This window comes from Athene noctua, chromosome 11 (genome assembly GCF_965140245.1).
Source record: "Athene noctua chromosome 11, bAthNoc1.hap1.1, whole genome shotgun sequence".
NCBI classification, from domain to species: Eukaryota; Metazoa; Chordata; class Aves; order Strigiformes; family Strigidae; genus Athene; species Athene noctua.
The window spans coordinates 23,848,396-23,867,496 of NC_134047.1; the positions used below are offsets into that span (position 1 = coordinate 23,848,396).

At 48.2% G+C, this 19,101-nt stretch overlaps 1 protein-coding gene across 7 annotated transcripts; it reads right to left on the reverse strand.

Moving 5' to 3' along the window:
- Positions 1 to 1,460: 1,460 nt before the first annotated feature.
- Positions 1,461 to 19,018, reverse strand: RAB41 (RAB41, member RAS oncogene family). 7 transcript variants are annotated; one of them, XM_074915036.1, is made up of 9 exons: positions 18,797 to 18,951; positions 17,138 to 17,196; positions 15,339 to 15,392; positions 13,184 to 13,289; positions 9,566 to 9,671; positions 9,187 to 9,298; positions 5,869 to 5,962; positions 4,022 to 4,088; positions 1,461 to 3,518 (listed from the first exon to the last, which is right to left on the reverse strand). In XM_074915036.1, exons 2-9 carry the CDS (start codon positions 17,161 to 17,163, stop codon positions 3,454 to 3,456), a joined length of 630 nt encoding a protein of 209 aa, XP_074771137.1. In that variant the 5' UTR covers positions 17,164 to 17,196; positions 18,797 to 18,951; the 3' UTR covers positions 1,461 to 3,453. The 7 variants fall into 7 exon arrangements, with proteins under 7 accessions (XP_074771137.1, XP_074771136.1, XP_074771140.1 ...); XM_074915035.1 differs by having other exon boundaries at positions 9,566 to 9,674; XM_074915039.1 differs by lacking the exons at positions 5,869 to 5,962; positions 9,566 to 9,671 and adding an exon at positions 6,462 to 6,555 and having other exon boundaries at positions 18,797 to 18,989.
- Between the last annotated feature and the right edge of the window lie 83 nt (positions 19,019 to 19,101).

Genomic DNA, 19,101 nt, shown 5'->3' on the forward strand with positions numbered 1-19,101 from the left:
GCTGCCTTACTGTAAACCACGGGATGGGTCTGAGCAGGACTGGGTAAGGTTCCTCCTTACAAAGGTTCACACAGGGGGAAGCATGGGAGCAGCAACCATGGAAGCTTAGAAAAGGCCTTGACAATGTCTCATCTACTAACACCTACTCTTTTTTTTTTTCTGGCTGCTTAGGAGGGGCTCAGGACCCGCTAGAGAGAGGCAAAAGGCTGATTTAACTCCTTCTTGGGACCATATTCTGCTCACCCAGAGCTCCTGATGATGCCAGCTGCTTTAGGAGAGGAAAATTAAACTTCCTGTATTGAAGCCCCACTGGTGCTAACGACCTCTCCTAGCAGAGACCCCAAGTGGCATCCTGTACCCCAAAGATCTCTTTCCTGCCCGGCAGTTTGGACAGGCTGACCCCTCAGTTTAACACAAGCCAAGACTTTGGTGGAAGCGAGCCAGCCCCATCCCCTGGGGCCCTCAGTCCCAACTCACAGGTGCAGTGGCCCACACGAGTGTTGGCAGCCGGCCGGGTGCTGTCACGCCTGTCCATGGCGTTGGGTGTCCCGCTCCGGTCGACACTCGATGCCGTGCAGCGTTACCGTACCCCTCTCCGTCAGCACGTCCAGACGGCGATGCAGCGCTGTGGGGAGCGCTGCTGGCTCAGGACAGGCTCTCCCACCCTGGCAGGGTGCCTGTGGGAGGAGGGGGTGCTCCCCTGTGGCCAGCAAGGCCAAGCACTGCCTTCAGGCTCCCCAAACACCTCGCACCCCCAGGGAGGGGCTCCCATCACCCCCCTCGAGTGCGAGGGGAGCCGGGGCCGCCTGGCCGGAGCAGGCCGCCACTGGGGCAGGCAGGCGCTGCGGAGAGGCAGGGAGGCCCAGCCCCTCCTGCCGCCCTCAGGGCTCTCCCCGGGCTCTGCCACCCCGCGGTGGGGCGGTGAACGCCGCATCGCGGGGTCGGGGGTCACGGCGGCGGGGTCGGGGGTCACGGCGGCCGCTGCCCTCACACCGCCTGGGCGGGAAAACAGATCCTGAGCGGGGCTGCGGCGCCACGCCCCCGCCACGCCCCCAACGGGCAACCACCAATGGGATGCACTGCCACAGCCCGCTAGGCCACGCCCCCGGCCCGGTTTAAAGCCCTTCTCTCCGCCTTGCCCCGCAAAGCCGCGCTTTAAACCGGCAAACCCGGCCTTTGCCCCCCATACCGCCGCGGGCCAGAGTCGTTAAACCCAGAACGAGCAGAGGCCGAGGCCCCTCGCCGGCAGCAGGGGAGCCAAGGTGTTGGTGAAATAACTTTATTTAGTGTGATACACGGCCGTGGTCAGACAGTCCATACTCATAGTAATAGTCACACTTACTCGGCTAACAGCTAGAGACAGCAGGGCCAGACACACACTCAATATTATACACATCCATAGAGAAGACAGTGGGAAGTGAACTATTTTATTTCACTAGTTACCCCCCCCTCCCTCCCGTTACTTAGGGTCTCCCCCCTCCCTCCCCCCCGGTCCGTGACTCAGAACAACACGAGAGCAGAGCAGCGCACGCCTGCCCGTGAGAAGGGGACAGCAAAACCTGGTCTACGGCAGACACGGACACACCGACAAACATCAGCAATTCCCACACAACAGGGGTATGTACAGAGGAGGGGGACCCGGCTCTGCCAGCTGGGACGGGGGTAAGGGCAGGGGACACACGCACACGCGCACGCACACACACACACTCCAGAGTGAAATGGGAAACCACATCCCGGCTGCCTCCTGCAGGCCAGCTCGACCGGAGGGCAAGGGACAAGGCTCTGGGCAACAAAAGGTCAGTTGCCGGTAGCCAGGTGACTTGCCACCGTTAATCCAAGGCGGGGACTGCCAGCTCCCAGGCCGAGGTTGCCCCTTCCCCTCCCTCAACAGCTCGCGGGCTTTGAAGTGCACAGTGTCAGTGGCCAACAGGTATCCTGCCAGGGGAGGGCCACTAGAACCACCGAACACGGTTGTCCCCACCCGTCACACCGCTGTCAGTCGCTCTCCTGCCCACTAGCACCCTCCGGAGCCATCCGACTGTTTTATTCTCCTCGCTGTCAACAAACTGCCAGACTTCTGGTTAGGACAGATGGATGAAACCCCCCGTAAAAGCCTCTGAAAAGCTCCACTAACGTTATTAGAAACCAGGGGCAGGGCATGGATTTCCCAAGCTCCACGGTCAAGAAGCAACACCACAATTGACTTCAGCAGCATATATTCCTTCACCCAGGTCTGACACTTAAGCCCCAGCCCCTGCTCATCTCAGTTCTGGCAACCTTAGAGCTTAGCACTAGTCCGAAAATGAAATGGCTCCCAGTCCCCAGCAGACTACTACAAAGGCAGAAGCAGCTACGTAGGATTTCATCAAGCAGCAACGTAGACAGGAGAGCACAACAGCTACCACGGGCCCTCCATCTGCTGCAGCCCTCCAGCTCCACATGAAGCAGCTCCCGATGACAAACAGAAGCCCAGAGACTAAGAAAGGAGCCTCAAGGGCCTCCGTGACTCCCAGGGCAGGCAGCACCCCCATCATGATGCATTCCAGGTAACTGTTTGCAGTCCATTCCTGTCTCTACAAACCACCCGGAGGGATCTCTCCCCACCCACCCTCACACTGCTAAGCCTCCCTACCCTCTTCCTTCCCCACGCCCGAGAGCCAACACCGACCCAGCGCCAACATCCTCGGGATGGGAAGATACTCCAACTGAGGAGAGCAGTCGGGGGGGCTCTGCTACACAAATGGGAGCAACGAGGCCAAAGCTATCAGAGTTTGGGGGTTTCCAGTGCCGTGTGTAACTCAAGGGGCAGAACTCGGGAGTCATGACCAAGAGTTAGCCAAGCTCATCCGCAGAAAGGAGAAATGGAGGAGCTAATGTTGTGTGTGCCCTACAGGAAGCAAAAGCCTAGAAACGGATAACCTGTATTGTCCAAAAAGGCAAGGCCAAGTCCAACTGACTGGTTTAAAGGGAGCAGCCTTTCAACAGAGGAAGTGGGGATGCAGGATAGTGAGAGGGCTGGAGTGGTCAGGGAACTAAAGACGCAAGGCAGTAAGGAAGGTGGAAAGCCCACCCCCAAGCTTTGTCTTCCCTAACTTGGTGGCTTTTCCATTGCATTCACAAGATACATCTGAGCAGACAGGCTCAAGGTGAGGAAAAGGGGGAGGAGGAGAGGAAGAGAGTGTAAAGGGCACCAACCACAGTGCCAAAGTGCAACAACATAAAAAAAAAAAAACAAACCCAAAAATAAAACGACAGGACACTCATTCTGCACTCAGGGCTCATACCATGCAGTAAGAGGGGCGGCCGGGGCTGCTCCCCACCAGTAAACAGGGAGTTCGCTCGCTTAGTAGATCGTTTTTTCAGCCCACAAAGTAGGGTTGCCTAGCCAATGAGCGGTGATGTTCTTCAGTGAGACTGGCCGGTTGGGGAATGTGCTGCTACAGAACGGGTCTGTTAGCAGGAGCACCCGCTCTCCGTTACTGGCTGCTCAGGAGGTTTCTCTAGTTTGATGTCAATCACTGCAGGAGACAAGTTAAGGAAATCACCTGGTTCGAGGGAAGAGCAGAGAAAGGGAGCAGTGTTTGGAGAGGTTGTCAGCTATCCCTTCTGCTGGAGCAGAGCACATCCTGCCTGAACAGGATTAACTGCAAAACCAGCAGACTCGGTGTGTCAAGACTGTTTAGAGGCTCAAGCCCGGTCAAGCAGGTCTGCACACAAGAAAGTCCTGTGCAAAAAGATGAAACAAACTATTAAAGTATTTTAAAATCATGTAGATTTTCTCCTAAGCTTCAGTGAAGAAAGCAAAACTTGTGCTTGCTGTTAGAAGTAGTTGTGTACATTTCTATACAGACCACAAGCAGGGTCCTTGATTTACACTCAGATACACCGGCCTTTTCAGCCACCTCTCTGCAAAACCCCAGTAAGGCCCGTCCCCACAACGTGCCAACAAGTCTGTTAGCTCAACCTAACAAATTGTCAAATTCTAGAGAACAAGCAGCTACTGAGGGGAAAGCAAGGATACTGTCTTCTTTGCTCTTCTCTGGTGTGCTGTCCATCCCAGGTAAGGCAGCAGCCACACGACGGAAAAGCTGGAAAGTAGCAAGAGGTAAAAGCTGAAGGCTTGTCAGACAAAAAAAAAAAAATCCGTGTTAAAAAAACATTGCTTTACAGCAGATCTTAGAGTCTGAATTGTACAAACTTGTCACGTGGCTACTTCAGCAAGTAGGGATCAAACACCATGAGAATTTTACCTAAGAAATTTAATAGGATTTATTAAAGAAGTTATTCAATGCCCTCAAACCTGTTTTATTTTACCTATTCCTACTTGAACGGAATATGGAATTAATAAGTAACAATGCTTCCAGGGATGCATAAACCACCTCCCTCCTGCACTCAGTGAGCCTGTCATTTACTCATTCCCAGCCTCATCAGCTTCTGCACCCAGCAGTGGTACAGTGCACAGTTTGGGACTTCTGATAAGCAACCTCACGAGACCCCCAAGGTTTAAGAAGTCTACGGAATAACGGAGGTTTAACAGCCCATCCTTTCAGTTCAGTCCTGCTGCAAAACAGCCATTTCTGAGCAGAACAGCTGGCTCAAGAGAGCTGCATTGAAGCTATTAAGGATGGGCTAGAGCTGGGAAGGACTATCATATCCCCCTAAAAAAATGGTTTTGCACAGGTTTTCAAGTCAATGCTTAGAGCTCCTCCTGCTGACATTAAGGCAGCAGCTAACACCACAGAGCCACCTCCAGGCAGGCTGGGGAAAAGCACTGCATAAAGAAATCATCAGCTAGGGATGATTCTTCTCACAGTTGCATGGCAGGGGCTTCTCATCCACACCTCCAAACTGCGTTACTTGGAAAATCAAGCCAGCCCAGCGCTGCAGTTAGCATCCTTTTAGTCACAGATGTTCTCACTGCAAACACCCGCTAAGCAAATAAAGCAACGGTAAGTTAGAACCAAGGGCTAAAGTGGATTCAACCCAGAAAAGCCAAAAAGAAACAAACCCAAAGTCTCCTTATTGCACTGTGAGGGTCTCCTAAGCTGCTGATGTGCAGCAAACTCTACGTATGGTTCCCAGCTGACACCAACAGTACCTAAGCTCCCTGCAGAGCCCTGGGCCTTATGCCCCAAGTTGTCACACTTCAGAACGATTCCTGAACTAGTGGAGAGCGGGATCACAAGCTTATAGCAAGAGGCAATATGGGCACAAGCTGAAATACAAGAAATTCTGCTTAAAGGTAACAAAAAAAAAGGTTAATTTTTTTTTTACTCTCCAGTCAAACACAGTGACAGGTTGCCTGGAGAGATAGATGGAGTCTGCACCCTTTGAGAAATTCAGAACTCAACTGGTGTTACTTCTGGGCAGCCTGCTCTGAGCACGAGGGCTGGACTAGACGATCTCCAGAGATCCCTTCCAACCTCAACTATTCTAAGATTTTCCTCTGCGGTTTGCAAACAGAGGCAGGAACTTCCACTCTAGTAGAATCAGCATAAGCAATTATCCTGACTGATGTCAACACTGATTTTAGGAAACAGGGCATTAACTGTTAACAACGGCAAAGGGAACGTGCAAAATTTTGTTTGGCTGCACAAGACAGTGCCGTTCCCATCGCTCAGCACATTCTGGTTTTCAGTTCCTCTTTCTTTCAAGGTAAGTTCGCTGAGCTTTAACAGGGAACCACTGACTTGACAGGAGAGGAGCTTCCACTAGGTAAAGCAGCAGCAAACATCGGGCAAGAAGCACCTCAGGGGTTGACTTTAAACAATATAAGCAAACATCTGATGGAACAGAACACCAAGCAGAAGCATACACAGAGCAGTAAAGCACAAGATTTCCTGTCGTTAGAACAGGACATTGATCTACCTGTTTCACATTGTAGCCAGTCTTTGCACTGGTCTCAATAAACATCACATTCAGCTCTTTGGCTCTCTGTTCACCTTCTTCTGTAGTGATTTGCCTGGACAAAGATGCAAACAGAAGCGGGAAGACAGAAAAGGAAGAACAGACAGGAAGAGTTAGAGATGTCCGTGACGGAGACGCTCTCCAGCGGAGGGACTGCTTCACCACCCCTTACAAGAGCACAGAGACCACCAGGGAGATCTCAGGACCTCCCACATTTTTAAGACTCCCAGATCCTCCAGCTAAGAATGAGACAACCTCAGGTAAGTTACCAGGGGACCCTGGACTTAGGACTATTAGTAACAGATGAGTAGCACAGGATGAAGTTTGTGCAGTACGTTGGAGCCTCATTCACAGCATCCTCAAGGGAAGGAAGAATCCCCAAATGCTGCACCTGATATAAAAAGCAGTTTCCCAAAAGCTGACAGAAGGGAACTCCGTGAGGTTACAGAAAGATTTCACAAAGGCTCCAGCAGCGAGTGCAGTGCAACAGCAAGTGGTAGGCTGCTGCCCGCGAGCACTTGCAATGGCATCTCTGACCAACACCCTGTACATACCTGTTTCACATTATATCCTGCTTTAGCACTGGTTTCAATATACATCATATTCAGTTCTTGGGCTTTTCTCTCACCCTCCTCTACAGAAACCTGTCTACAGCAACGAGAACAAATCACAGAAAAGAAAAACCAAAACAAAGAAAAATAGTCCAAAAAATGATAAAAAGAAAATTACAGGAAAAAAAAACAGCTACCAACTGAAGCAACATTAACAGGAAAGAAAAAACTTAACAGGCTGCACCAAATAGGAACAGTGCTATTTTTAGTTCAGCTTTTTGGCCTCAGAGCTTCACTTGCATCATCACTTGTTTTTTACCCGAGGACGAACGGCTCCCAATCCGCTGTATTCCACCTCGAACAATGTGACCAAGCTCAGAGTGATACTGGGGCTTTGTCCAGCCTTCAAAGGCTTTCAGCACAAGACAGATCTAACTTCCTTTTAAAAGAAAGGCCAGGCAGCTTCCTTTAATGGTACCTGGATACATCATGAACCCAGATTCTAGCCTAGACCAGAAGGCAAGAAGATAAGAGTCACTTACATTAAACTGATACTCTCATTAAACTTCTAAAATAAGAATTTCTAATGCTAAATGAATTTCAACTGTAGCTATGTTTCCAGCTATTTTCTGGCCTTTCTAATTCTTAAGCAGTGCTGGGCCAGCTGTCCTGCACACACACTTCACTTACATACTGTCAGGAAATAATCCGAGGCTGAAGTTATCCCATTGGGTTTTCCAGCTCCATGCAAAACTGGATTTTGATAGAAATTAGAAAGTCTCAAGTCTAAATGCCAGGTTATTCAGTTAGGGACCCGCAGTTACTTCTAGCCCCCAGGACGACTGAAGAGATACCAAGTGGTCAACATCCAGAGCCGGCTCAAGTAGAACTTGTTACTTTTTGTAAGCTGATTTCAGAGACCAGACTGATCTGAGGTCTTGCCACCTGGAATTCTTAATCCAAATCAGCTATCTAGATGTATTTTAATCAAATTTCTGAAGCTCTGAGCACCAAGTTTTACTCAGTATTTCCACAGTGCAAGGCACAGGACACTCAGAATGGCCTCCCACTGCAAGTGGGAAAAGCCAAATAACTGCCAAGACTGAGGTGGTCTGCGTGGAGGACACAGAACACATTTCTGTAAGAACCATCAGTACAAAGTCCACAGAGTGCCCAGCTGGAGTCTAACGTTATCCTTTTCCCCACCGACTCAAACCATTTGCCATTATTAGAATTGTCTGTGCTTTTCCTGCTAGGCATGGCAAACTAAAATCTAACAGCACGACTCGTCCAGGGACGGGGGGGGGGGGGGCAAAAAGCATCTCCTGACACCAGGCTGTGCACCAGGGATGCTGGGTACAATCTCATATGGGCATTTGGACAACAGCAAAACCACAAGACAAAACCAGTCACAGTATGTTCTGAAGCAGTATGTACGCTGCAGGAGTGAGTAAAGCAAGGTTTAGAATTTAAAATGTGGTAGCATCCAACAGTGAAACAGTCAGATCCCTATTAGGCCCATCACCCCAAGGAACAGAGTAAACAAACAGGCAGGTCAGAGAATAGTGCAAGATTTTTCAGAGAAAACATGAACATTCCACCTGTAAGGCTTTTCAAGCGGTTATCTTTGATCAGAAGTGTCTCGTGAACAGAGAAGGGTTTGATTTTGTAAGACCCCATTTTCGCTCTGAGATCCAGGTGTTTCCCAGTTCTGCCTTTTTGAGGTGCTTGCTTTTGCATCGATAAAAGTTCCCCATCATTTCAATACTTCATACGTGCTACGACACACGAGGCACACACCTTAGAGTACGTGGTGTCTGTGAAGATGTTTCAGTTTAAAATATTGGGACTGTAAGGAACCACACGGCTTACTCCATCTTCCCTTTGCCAACTACTAACCATTAAAATAAAAACCTTTCCTCAGCTACACTGTTTCTGATGTCTTCATAAAGGATGAAAATCTCTGAAAACATTCAACAACGTTTTTGTTAAATCAACAGTTGAGAGAATTTGAAATAGAAATCCAAAAGTGCAAACCTGTGGTTTTTCTAAGCTGCCATTACACTGGTTACATTGGTTGAAGCAGTGTTACAGGATTAAGAGTTTTAAAAGCAAAATGCTCTATGACACGTCCCAGAATATTAAGTCCACGTGATTTTAAGAGTCTAATTAACTTTTTACGTCTCTCGAGGAAGCCTGCTTTTGCTAATCTAGTTTCCTCTCACGCATCCCCAAGATCAGTTTGTGTCATGTATGACATGAAATTTATGCTCAGAGGGAAACCTTTTAGACCGATACTGCAAAAACTTGTGCTGCATCTTGTGACAAGAGACTTTACTAGGAACTTCCAGTTGCACATGCAGAAAGAGTCATGTAAACAGGAATACTGAAGAAAGGCAGATTTCCTTGCTTTTGCATGACGTCTTTTTGGCTTTACCTCAGCATGAAAAGGAAAATCAGACAAAATACATCATTGAGAAACATTGCATAGAGACTTCATTTAAATAAAAGGAATTTTTTTAGGTAGGTTTCTTTAAACCGAAACTATTTGTAGAATAGCAAAAGGGAGTGACTTTGCTTATGCCCAAACCAGAAATCAAATTTCATGACAAGGTATTTATGCTTCATTTAAACATCAACAATTGATTTGAAGATGGACTAGTTGGCCAGCTCCTGGCTTTTACTGGTCAGGGCAGCAAGGCCACCAGCCTCTCCCCCCCACCATTACCTCTTGTCTGCCAGGTCAGTTTTGTTCCCCACCAACATGATGATGACATCGCTTCCTCTCTCTGTCCGAACGTCATCGATCCACTTGGAGGTTTGCTGGAAAGAATTCAAGTCTGTAGGGAAGAATCAAATGGGAGTGCTAAGGATAAAACTTCTTCTCAGAGAGGGAGAACGCTACGCCTGCACTCTCCATATCTCCCCACACCACATATAAATGACCCAGAAATAATTTTCCGCTCAGACAGAAAAACAGGGTGGGGGGGGGGGAAAAAAAAACGTTCTGAACGTTAAGCATCTTTTTGCAGAACTTCTGGTCGTAACGTAAAGAGTTCTGCTGACGGGCAGTATTTCAAACGACGCGACGCGGAAGCATCACTCACTTGTAATGTCATAGACTACCACAGCAATAGTGGAGTCACGGATGTAGCTGGGGATGAGACTGCGGAACCGCTCCTGGCCTGCTGTGTCCCAGAGCTGCAGCCGAACCTGCTGGTACCAGGCCAGGGAGAGCAGAGAGGACGAGAGAGCAAGAGAAAAGAAAGGAGGAAACTGTCCTTTAGAGAAAAGGCCATTTCTAGAATTAACCATACGCACCTCAGTCTGAGAGGCTGACCTTGTAACCTTGCCCCAAACACCCCCACACCACAGAAGTTGGTTTTTCTGCCTCTGGCAGTAGATATTGTGCTTTAATGACCTGCTCTGCTTGCCGAGGGGTTCTGCTGATCCCGGAGAGCTCCAGGTTACACTGCTGAGCCGTAGCTAACAAGTCACAGAGAGCTGGCCTTCCTGGTCTACCCAGAACTCTCCACAGGGCTCCTAGCCTAAAGCATCTCAGATCAAAGCTTTCTGGGCAATTCCCACGTGACAGACAAGCAATTCCCTCAACCCAGACACCCCACAGTAAACCAGCAGCCATTCTCCAGCATCAAGCATCCAGAAGATGGCAACGGGGATTTTCAGGCAAGATTAAGGCAATCAATAACTGACGTTATCAAAAGCAAACGTGACGTGCTCTAGGCTTCACGTGACACAAAGGGCACCGCGTTGTCTTTTTCAGATAAACACAAGAGTCAGGAACAAGCACAAATGCGATGACAGGTCCAGTCTGAGCTCCAGAACTACGCTCAAACACAAACTGACCTGTTACATACGACAGCTCTAAGGTCTTGGACCTGCTTATTTGAAACAATAACGGTCAAAACGTGCCCAGCTACCACAGTGAATACTAAACAAGAGCTTTCCACAACTGGGAGTGATACCATTTCCTTCCAAGTCATTACCCCACACGGCTAGCTGGACAAGTAGCTGCCAGAAAACAAGATTGCTGTTGGCATTCTCAACAGGCACGAGTTTCACAGGAGGGCCGATACTGGATCCCAGCTTAATTACACAAATTGGTTAGATGTGCTCACAAAGCCACTTGTTCAGCAGTGAGGGAGAGCAGCTGTTCATGCACAGGACAGCCGTTAATAAGGCAGCTTGCAGGAGCCTGGCTACAAGGGAGAAAGGAGTTTCAGAAGGACCAATAATTGGCTTGTTGAGAAGAGAAACAGAAGCTGGACAGAGCGTATGTCTGCAAAGTGTCTTGCTACAAACAGATTCAAACAAACATGGTGTCTACATCAGGGTATGTAGATCTGATGCCCTGGGGCTTAAGGAAGATTAAGGTTTATAGTTAAAGCAATCAGCTCATGCTTCGTTTTGAAGGCAGCCTTGATTACAGTAGCAAAAGTCAGGGCTCTTCATCACCCCAGAAACTCCGGGTGACAAACTCCAAGCACCTGCACAATATTACATGGGACTGGAAGATCCGATTGGTAAGGACAGCTTCTGGACTTCACAAGCTTCCACAGAGTCCCCCAGACATTGCTGCTACACCAGTGTTCACCCAGGAAGTTTACCAAGGGGGTGATTTAAACATTCCAACCCTCAGACTCACAGGCAAAAAGGCAACTAGAGGAATAACCACAGAACCGGGGGAAGAACTTGTAGCACAGGGTAATGCTATTTGAGGGAAGGCCTTCAGCCACTACGCAGGTACCACGCAGGCATCCCTCAAACGACCTGAGAAAGCTGCAGTATTGCTGTGGCTTCTCATTTCTAGAAGTCACGTTTGTGTGCAGCCATTTTGAAGGGGAAGAAAAAAACATATAAATAAGCCACTCAAACACGACAGTGTGCTAATGACCTTACCAGTCAGGAAAGATGAAAGGTCAACCAAGAATTAACCCAGCCTCTCCTCAAAACGGGTAACTTGTTCAGAGAGGGACCCGAGTCTTTCACCATGGCTCTCTCCACAGGCCACTTGCATTCCAAGCTGCCCAGCAGATTAACCTCTTTTTTTTTCCTCAGTTCCCCACATGCTACCAGTTTTTCTCTACTAGTTAATAGTATCTTGGCTGGTACTTAAGTATGTCCTATGGGACTGTCCCTATTTCACACTACCGTGACCAGCATTAACTTACAGGAGACTATCTGAGGTTCCCAAATACAGTTACCACTAAAGACAGTGCTGATAAACAACCCTGCAGAGTGGTAAAGGAAACTGTGTTTTCCTAATCATCATCATGCCCTCAGAAGTACATGAACACGTTCCTTTAGCAACAGGAGAAACCTAAAAGCCTCTCAGTCACTAAGAGCAAAGAACAGTAACAAGAACAAATGAAAGTACCTGGAAAGATCAGTCCATTACCAAAGTATGAGATCAGCTTAATTATTTCTGACACGTCTGGAAGCTGTTAAGAACAGCCTAGACTGGCAAGATTTTTACACCTGCATGGATAAACAGCATCCTGTGCCTGTCGCAACAGTGGGGAGAAAAGATGCCAACCTCTGCAGGCTGCCACGCTGCCTCACCTAGATGAGTTCCCAGAGCATCTCAGCACTCCTCTAACCCCAAACAGATCAGTTTTACATTAGTTTGCACCAAACCAGAAATCCTCCCAGAGTCAACTACTTAAGCTACAGGACTGGGAGAAAGACCATATAGTTATTTGCCTTCAATATACACGATGAATCATAAGAAAAGTCTATTATTTGTTAAGTGCTTCAGTCAACCAACACAAAACAAAGCCCTGGTCCATAAAGCCCCACTACAGTCTAGAGTTTGTGACAGAATAAAGGTGGGCCAGAGGTTTTTCATCTGCACTACACTCTTTACTTAAGACTTTGTCCACATGGTGTTGGCCCATTGGTATAAATCCTGTCTAGATATTTATGCCGATACTGTAGCTTAACCAAAAAAGCCAGATCAAGTGGAATCAATAACAAGGAGTTCTAATGAAATAACTGTATTCATATCTTTGTATCTCATACTAAAACATTCATGCCAAGAGTTACAGAGAATTCCCCTCTAAGCTTGTTTATTCTTTAGTAATTATGGTAGTTGCATCTCTTCTCTTTCAAAAGCTCTCATTACTTACATGAATTGCCAGCTCTCTTCTTCAATGAAATGGGAGACTTGAATCCTCACAAGCTGCTACACGGCTTTTATTTAAATGGGTGTTGCACTGTTTTACCTACTCTGACAGTGTCCCTTTGCCTTGGCACCTGAAGTTATTTGTATTACAACTCTGGTTATCCAGAAAGGAAAAAAAACCTGTTATCATTCTGAGGTTTAAAAAAAATAATAATAATCCAAAGCAGAAAGAGTAAAAAGCTGTCCAAAGGCTACCAATCACCCCTCATTCCAATCAGCACAGACACAGGAGAAGTCACAATCCCTATTCACCCATCTGCCAATCCTCTGTGCGTCGCCTCCACTGTTGGAGCTTTGAGCAGCCCTGGGTTAAACAATTCCCCAGTTGCTGAATTATGGGATGGAGTTACCCCTGGTTGTGGGGGAAGATGCTCAGTTATTTCCTCTCTGCTCATGACAGCCCTCTGGTCCTGCAGGACAGCCTGTCTTAGCTCCTTTCGGATAACCACCACCACTTGCAATGTGTAAAAGGTCCATGTTAAAAGCGAGGTCCCTGCAGCCACTCCGGCTCAATACCTACTTGTAATGTCAAAGACAATGACAGCCACAGCAGAGTCACGGATGTAGCTGGGAATGAGGCTGCGGAACCTCTCCTGGCCGGCTGTGTCCCACAGCTGCAGCCTGATCTGGGAAATGGAAAAGTGCAGGGGAAGAGGGAAGGGGAAGAGCAGGAAAATGGAAAACAAAACCAAAACTCAAGTGAAATAAAAATAAAAACAAACAAAAACTGCAAGGCAAAAATAACGCAACAAAAGGAAAGTTAAAACGGAACAGAAACGTGAAAAGAGCCAACGACACTTGGCGTTCTCACAGTAACCTCGGCCTGGCCCGTCGGAGAAACCTCCACAGACCCACTAATAACTCACACAGACAAACACATTCTTCCGTTTAATCATAAAATCAAGGTATCCCTAAAAAATACCTTCTCACACCATCTGCTAAGGAGGGAAATAAGCATATACATACCTCAGGGCATCCTGCCATGCCAGGACTCCGGCTCTAACAGCCCCAGGAGCAGACTGCAGCCTACAGGTAACTAGCTGGGGTCAGTCCTAACAGCAAGGACATCACCCCGCTACCGCTCCACCCGCGGGAAAGCCCGCTGCGGCGAAACGCAGCGCTGGGGTACGAGCCAGACCGGCAAACACCCTCTAAACTGGCTTATCTTAAATCCAGCAAGTCTGGCAACACCAAAAAGGAAATATTACTCGGTCTTTCAAGAATGAGGTTGTAGCTGTTAGGTTGGCAGTCTGGACTGAGGACGAGGCTTCTCCTGGCCCCAGCGGACTTAGTGCCCCAGTGCACTGGCAACGTGCTGGAAATGGGGTACTTGGAGCTGCCCTCCGTGGGAGGCTACTGGAAATGGCTTTGAAAAACCAAATTCCACATAGATTTGTCCTTTTTCCTGGCTAGTATGCACTACCCAGGCTGTATTTAGAGCTGAGTGATCTAGCACAGGTATAATCTCAGGATCTATTATCTGGTCTAAGGACATATCAAATATGCCAAAGCATATGCCGCAGTTAGAGGCTTAGCAGTCTCCATGTCAAGCCCAGCAAAGCCTATTGCAAAATACAGCATTAGCCGTATCAGATAAATCATTTCAACGTCTGAATTTTACTAGCTTGTGTGCTTGTATTGCTCCCTCCTCTTATCTACATTCAACACCTCTGTTATTTAAACAGGCTTTATGGGCTCTGTGGACCACTCGCATAATCAGGAGAGCTAACAGTATGTCCAACATTGGAAAGAAAATGTGATTTTTCTGGCTAGCGGGCCAGCAGGTGAATGACATCCTGACCTACACAAGCACTGGCAGAAAGGGCATAAAGGCATCCCAACTTCACAGGGGTCAAGCAGCACTCCCAAGCTCTTTTTCTTCTTCTACCATTGCCAGTACTGCTGACGAACATTAGCCAAGTAGTTTCTCTCATACAAAGTTTAAGCAAGGTCTTTTCTAATAGTGAATCCCAGGTCAGATGGCAGAGCAGCACTCAGAAAACCCACCACACACACCTGGCTGAGACTTTTTGAGAAGCAACAGACCCAAAGCAACACAAAGGACTTCCACTGCACCATCGGCCCCTTCCTCCCCACGACAGTTTCACAGTTCTCAGCCAGCAGTAAAACTAGCAAAAAGGCAAGTCCTAGCAAAACATAAACTAATGAAAAGACAAATACTGAGAGACAGGAGAGGGATGGGAGGGATCTGTTTATGCAAAAAGGAAGCTTGTGCAAGCTAAATCCAAAATGGCATTATTAACAGTATGTCAGAACTGTGGTGCAAAAGGAGCCTTTCTCCAAGGAGGAGCTATGCCACCGCTGGTAATCGTGAATGTCAAGACTTGGGACTGCCTGGGGTCTGCTCAGACCCATTTATACTGACAATCCCAGGGGCAGAGCTGCAAATTCTGGCAGCAAACTACACCTAAGGTACATATAACAGACAGCCCCTTCCCCAACATACAGACATTAGCCTGCTCCAACTTTGCATGGAAGATTCTGACTTGATTCTAGAGGTATCAGATCCTACCACGTATCAGAAAGAGGAGAGTGGGTCAGCGACTGGACCCAACAAAGGCCTCTGTGGGATTTCAGCAGCCGTTGGAGGCACGGCCAGGCGAAGCAGCACGCACGCTGCCGTTGCCATGCTATCACACAGATGCCTCACTTACCGTGCGATCTTCAAGATACATTGTTTTTGACAGGAAATCAATGCCAATGGTCGCCTGAAAAGAAGAAAAGCATTAGTAGCTGCAACTTGCCTTCCAGCATCTGAAGATCAGATCTTTCTATACAAACTCTCAGAAATATTCACAAACTTATAACTAAGACGCTGAAGTCATCTGCCTTCAATACAGTTGATAAGAACAAAGCAATTTGGGTATGTGCACCATCTTCATTTCACATCATTCTTCCAGCAATTCTGAATGGCACAAGAACCTCCGAGTCTCCATTTTAGCCTCAGACATTCATACATCTTACCACAGATCATATCTGACTGGCATCCCCTTCTGGTCCACTGTAATTCGGTCTGTTAAGAATGATCTTATTAGAAATAACCAAAAGGTAGAGCAAATTGTAGGTGACTGTGCTGAAAGCTAAAAAGCGATGTTTATTCAGGGCTTTCCATATCAGAACGTGCTTCCTTTCCAGTAACATTCAGAAGCTTCATTCCCCAGACAGCTCCTTCTGTACGTCTCCTTCCACTCACGTTTCCACTGCTGTACAGCAATTCCGGTACAAAGACATTTAAAGTCATTTCCTAAGTTAGATGTGCTCCCAGACACTTAAATCAAGCAGATGTCCTAGCCCATCATCACCCCAGGAAACAAGTTGCGGATGTAACAGATTTTAGTATTTTAGACAGATTATCTCTAGTCTTAACACACGCAGGCAGCATAACGTGTTCTGGCAGGTCTGAATCAGAACGTGAACCATTTAACATTAGAAGAGCCCATAACAGTCAATTGCTGTAGTACTTATTTCTGGGAATCCTATTCTGTGCAGCCAGGACACAGTTTATAACAGCTACAATAAGCAGATAAATCTATGAGAGCACCTTACAAAAGTCAGGAAAAGAAACACAGAAAGCACCAGAGGATCCAGTTCCAGTGATTGACTCCCCCTCAAGAAAACAATCTTCTCTTCTTTTTCCAACTTAAAATTACCCTAATCTAAACCAGTAACTCTTTCTGCTCTGAATTAAAAGATAACATCCTAGTCTCATCTTCTTTAAAGATATTTGGTATCCCCTTGAAATACTGCTGTGTGTTTTCGACGAAACTAACTTTGCCTGAAATCTTCAGGCCTCTTTAAACACCTTCAGCTTTTCATCTGCAGCCTCTTCATTCCTATCCCACTTTTTCCTCACCAAGACTTCCCTGTTTTTTTCCATCTATAGCCTTTTAGTTAAAAAAAAAATAAATAGTAATTTTAAAAAATTTAAGTTAAATAAATAGTAATAAGAGAAAATATACCATGCTGCTTCCTTACAGATATATCTATACACTCCAGACTCAACTATTCCTACTTAAATCTCTAAAGATGATACAGACCAAGAACTATCATAAGCATGTTTGTATCTTACTGATTCTGATTCTCTCTCTTTCCTGAGACTTCCACATCCATCGTCAGGCACCCTGACCGCCTTCTCTGTTAGCCAACCCATAAACCAATGCTTCTCCCTGTTTTCCTCAAGGCTTCTCACATATCCAGGCAGGATCTAAACCTTGCTTGTTTTTTGTACTCTGTATTTCCTGACATTATACCAGGTGCTTGGGCTTAATCATAAAGTCTCATCTCCATTTCAAGGCACATTACAGCCTTACATATGATATTGAACTGACATCTCATGGACAAATGTGCTTTGCCCCAACAGTTCTCACAGGCATCCATTTTAACAGCAGGGAATAGATTTACCCATATATACTTTTAATAAAAAAAAAAAAAAAAAAAAAAGACTACCACATACCTGGTAAGTATTGTCAAAACTGTCATACATAAACCTGGTGATCAGAGAGGTCTTCCCAACTACAAAAGAAGAGAAAAATTACTTTCAAGCAGCAGGAGGAAAAAATAACCACTGCTCTGGGAGTGGCACGCTGGTAGCACTGATCATCAGAACGAAGCTGCCAATCTCAGGCTATTTCTCAGCTAGACCCTCCTGTGAAATAACCAGCTAAGAAATTCATTCACAAAGTGATAAAAATCAAATCAAACTCAGTAGGCCAAAAATAAATCGTGATGAAAACTCGGTCCTCAAATTAGGTACGTTGTGATGCATATGACAAAGAATTATTTGCTTTAAGCAAGCAATAAATCTGCTTTGTTACTCATTTTGCTACTTATGTAATCACCAAGTCTAGGACTTAAAGGCATAAACATCAAAACAAGACATGGTGATGCCCCGGACACTCTAGCTGCTTATGGCTGGGTCAAAAAGCAACTCTCAAGATTTACATCCTTTTTTCATAACAAGATTTTAGATACAGTGTTAACTTTGGTGCCTTGCTTCAAAACTCAAAATTTACATCTCCAAATATTTTCAAGAGACAAAGTGCAGAACTGACAAGAAACAGGAACCAAAGCTAAGAGCTTCGATTTTGAGGAAGCCAGAGGAAGCCACGAAAAATTCAAAGGACGTGGATGGAAGAGAAGAGCGAAAAGAACAAATTGCCTAGAAAGGCTGTGAAATTGTGAGCACTGGAGAGGGTTAAAAACAGGTTAGATAAATATCTACCGGCAACAATGCTGATCCCGCCTTAGGAAAGGAGGGGAATTAGACAAGTTCTGGAAATTCCTCCAAGACTACAGCTCTGGGACTGAGGTAAGCTCTAGTGAGAGATCTAAAGAGAGTAATACAGCAGAGAACCCCACCATTGCAAGAAAAGGATACAACTCCTCCGTGTATTATGAGGGAAAGGGTACAAAAGGGAGTCAACTTGAGGCAAAACAAAAAAGATGATGTAAGGGAGGCAGCAGCCACGCCACACCGACAGCGCTGCTTCGCCGTTGGTTTTCTCTCCCCGGTGTGTGCCCCACGCTCGGCGCGGGCACGGCCAGAGGCACACCGCGCGGGGCGGAGCAGCGGCCCGGGAGCCACCGCCGCTCGGCCAGGCGCCAGCCCGGCCCCGCCGAGCCCCGCACCTCCCCACAGCACGGCCGCACTGCGGGCCAGCCCCGGGAGGAGGCCCGGCGAGGCGGCCAGGCCCGCCGAGCAGGCACACCGGGGAAAACGGGCACCGGGGCCCTCACCGGGCCCGCGCCTGCCGCCGGCCGAGGCCTCAGGCCGGGCCGCCCCTCCCTCGGGGGGCCCCGGCGCCTTATTACCGCCTCCCCGCCCCGGGGGCAGAAAAACGCCCTTAACGGTTCCTCCGCCGCCGCAAGACCCTCACCAGTCCCCACCCCCGGTGCTCAACGGGATCCTCCCCCGCCGCTCCCGGGGAGCTTTTGGCGCTTCCTCACCCCCCAAAACACACACACGGGACCTTAACGGCCCCTCAGGACCCGTCACGGCTCCTCACGGCCTTTATCGGCCCCTCAGGGCCCTTAACGGCTCCTCACGGTCCCTCAGGGCCTCTCACGGCCCCCCCGCAGCGGAAGGCCGGTGCCGGCCGCTCGCCCCGCTCACCGCTCTGCTCGCCCAGGAAGACGAGCTTGAACTTCCTCAGCGGGTTCCCGAACTCGCCGCCGCTGCCGGGGGCGGACATGGCGGCGCGGGGAGGCCGAGCCGGAGCCGTGACTGAGGGAGGAGAAGCAGACACCGCCGAGCGCTCACCGGCACCACCGCCCCGCCCCACCCGCCGCCGCCGCCGCCTGCGCGTCACTTCCGGCGGCGTCACCGGCGCGTCACTCCGCCCCGCCCCCGGGGCGGGCGTTACCGTGGCAACGGGGGCGGCCGCCGCTGCGGCCTGTACCGGCAGGGGGGAGTTGGGT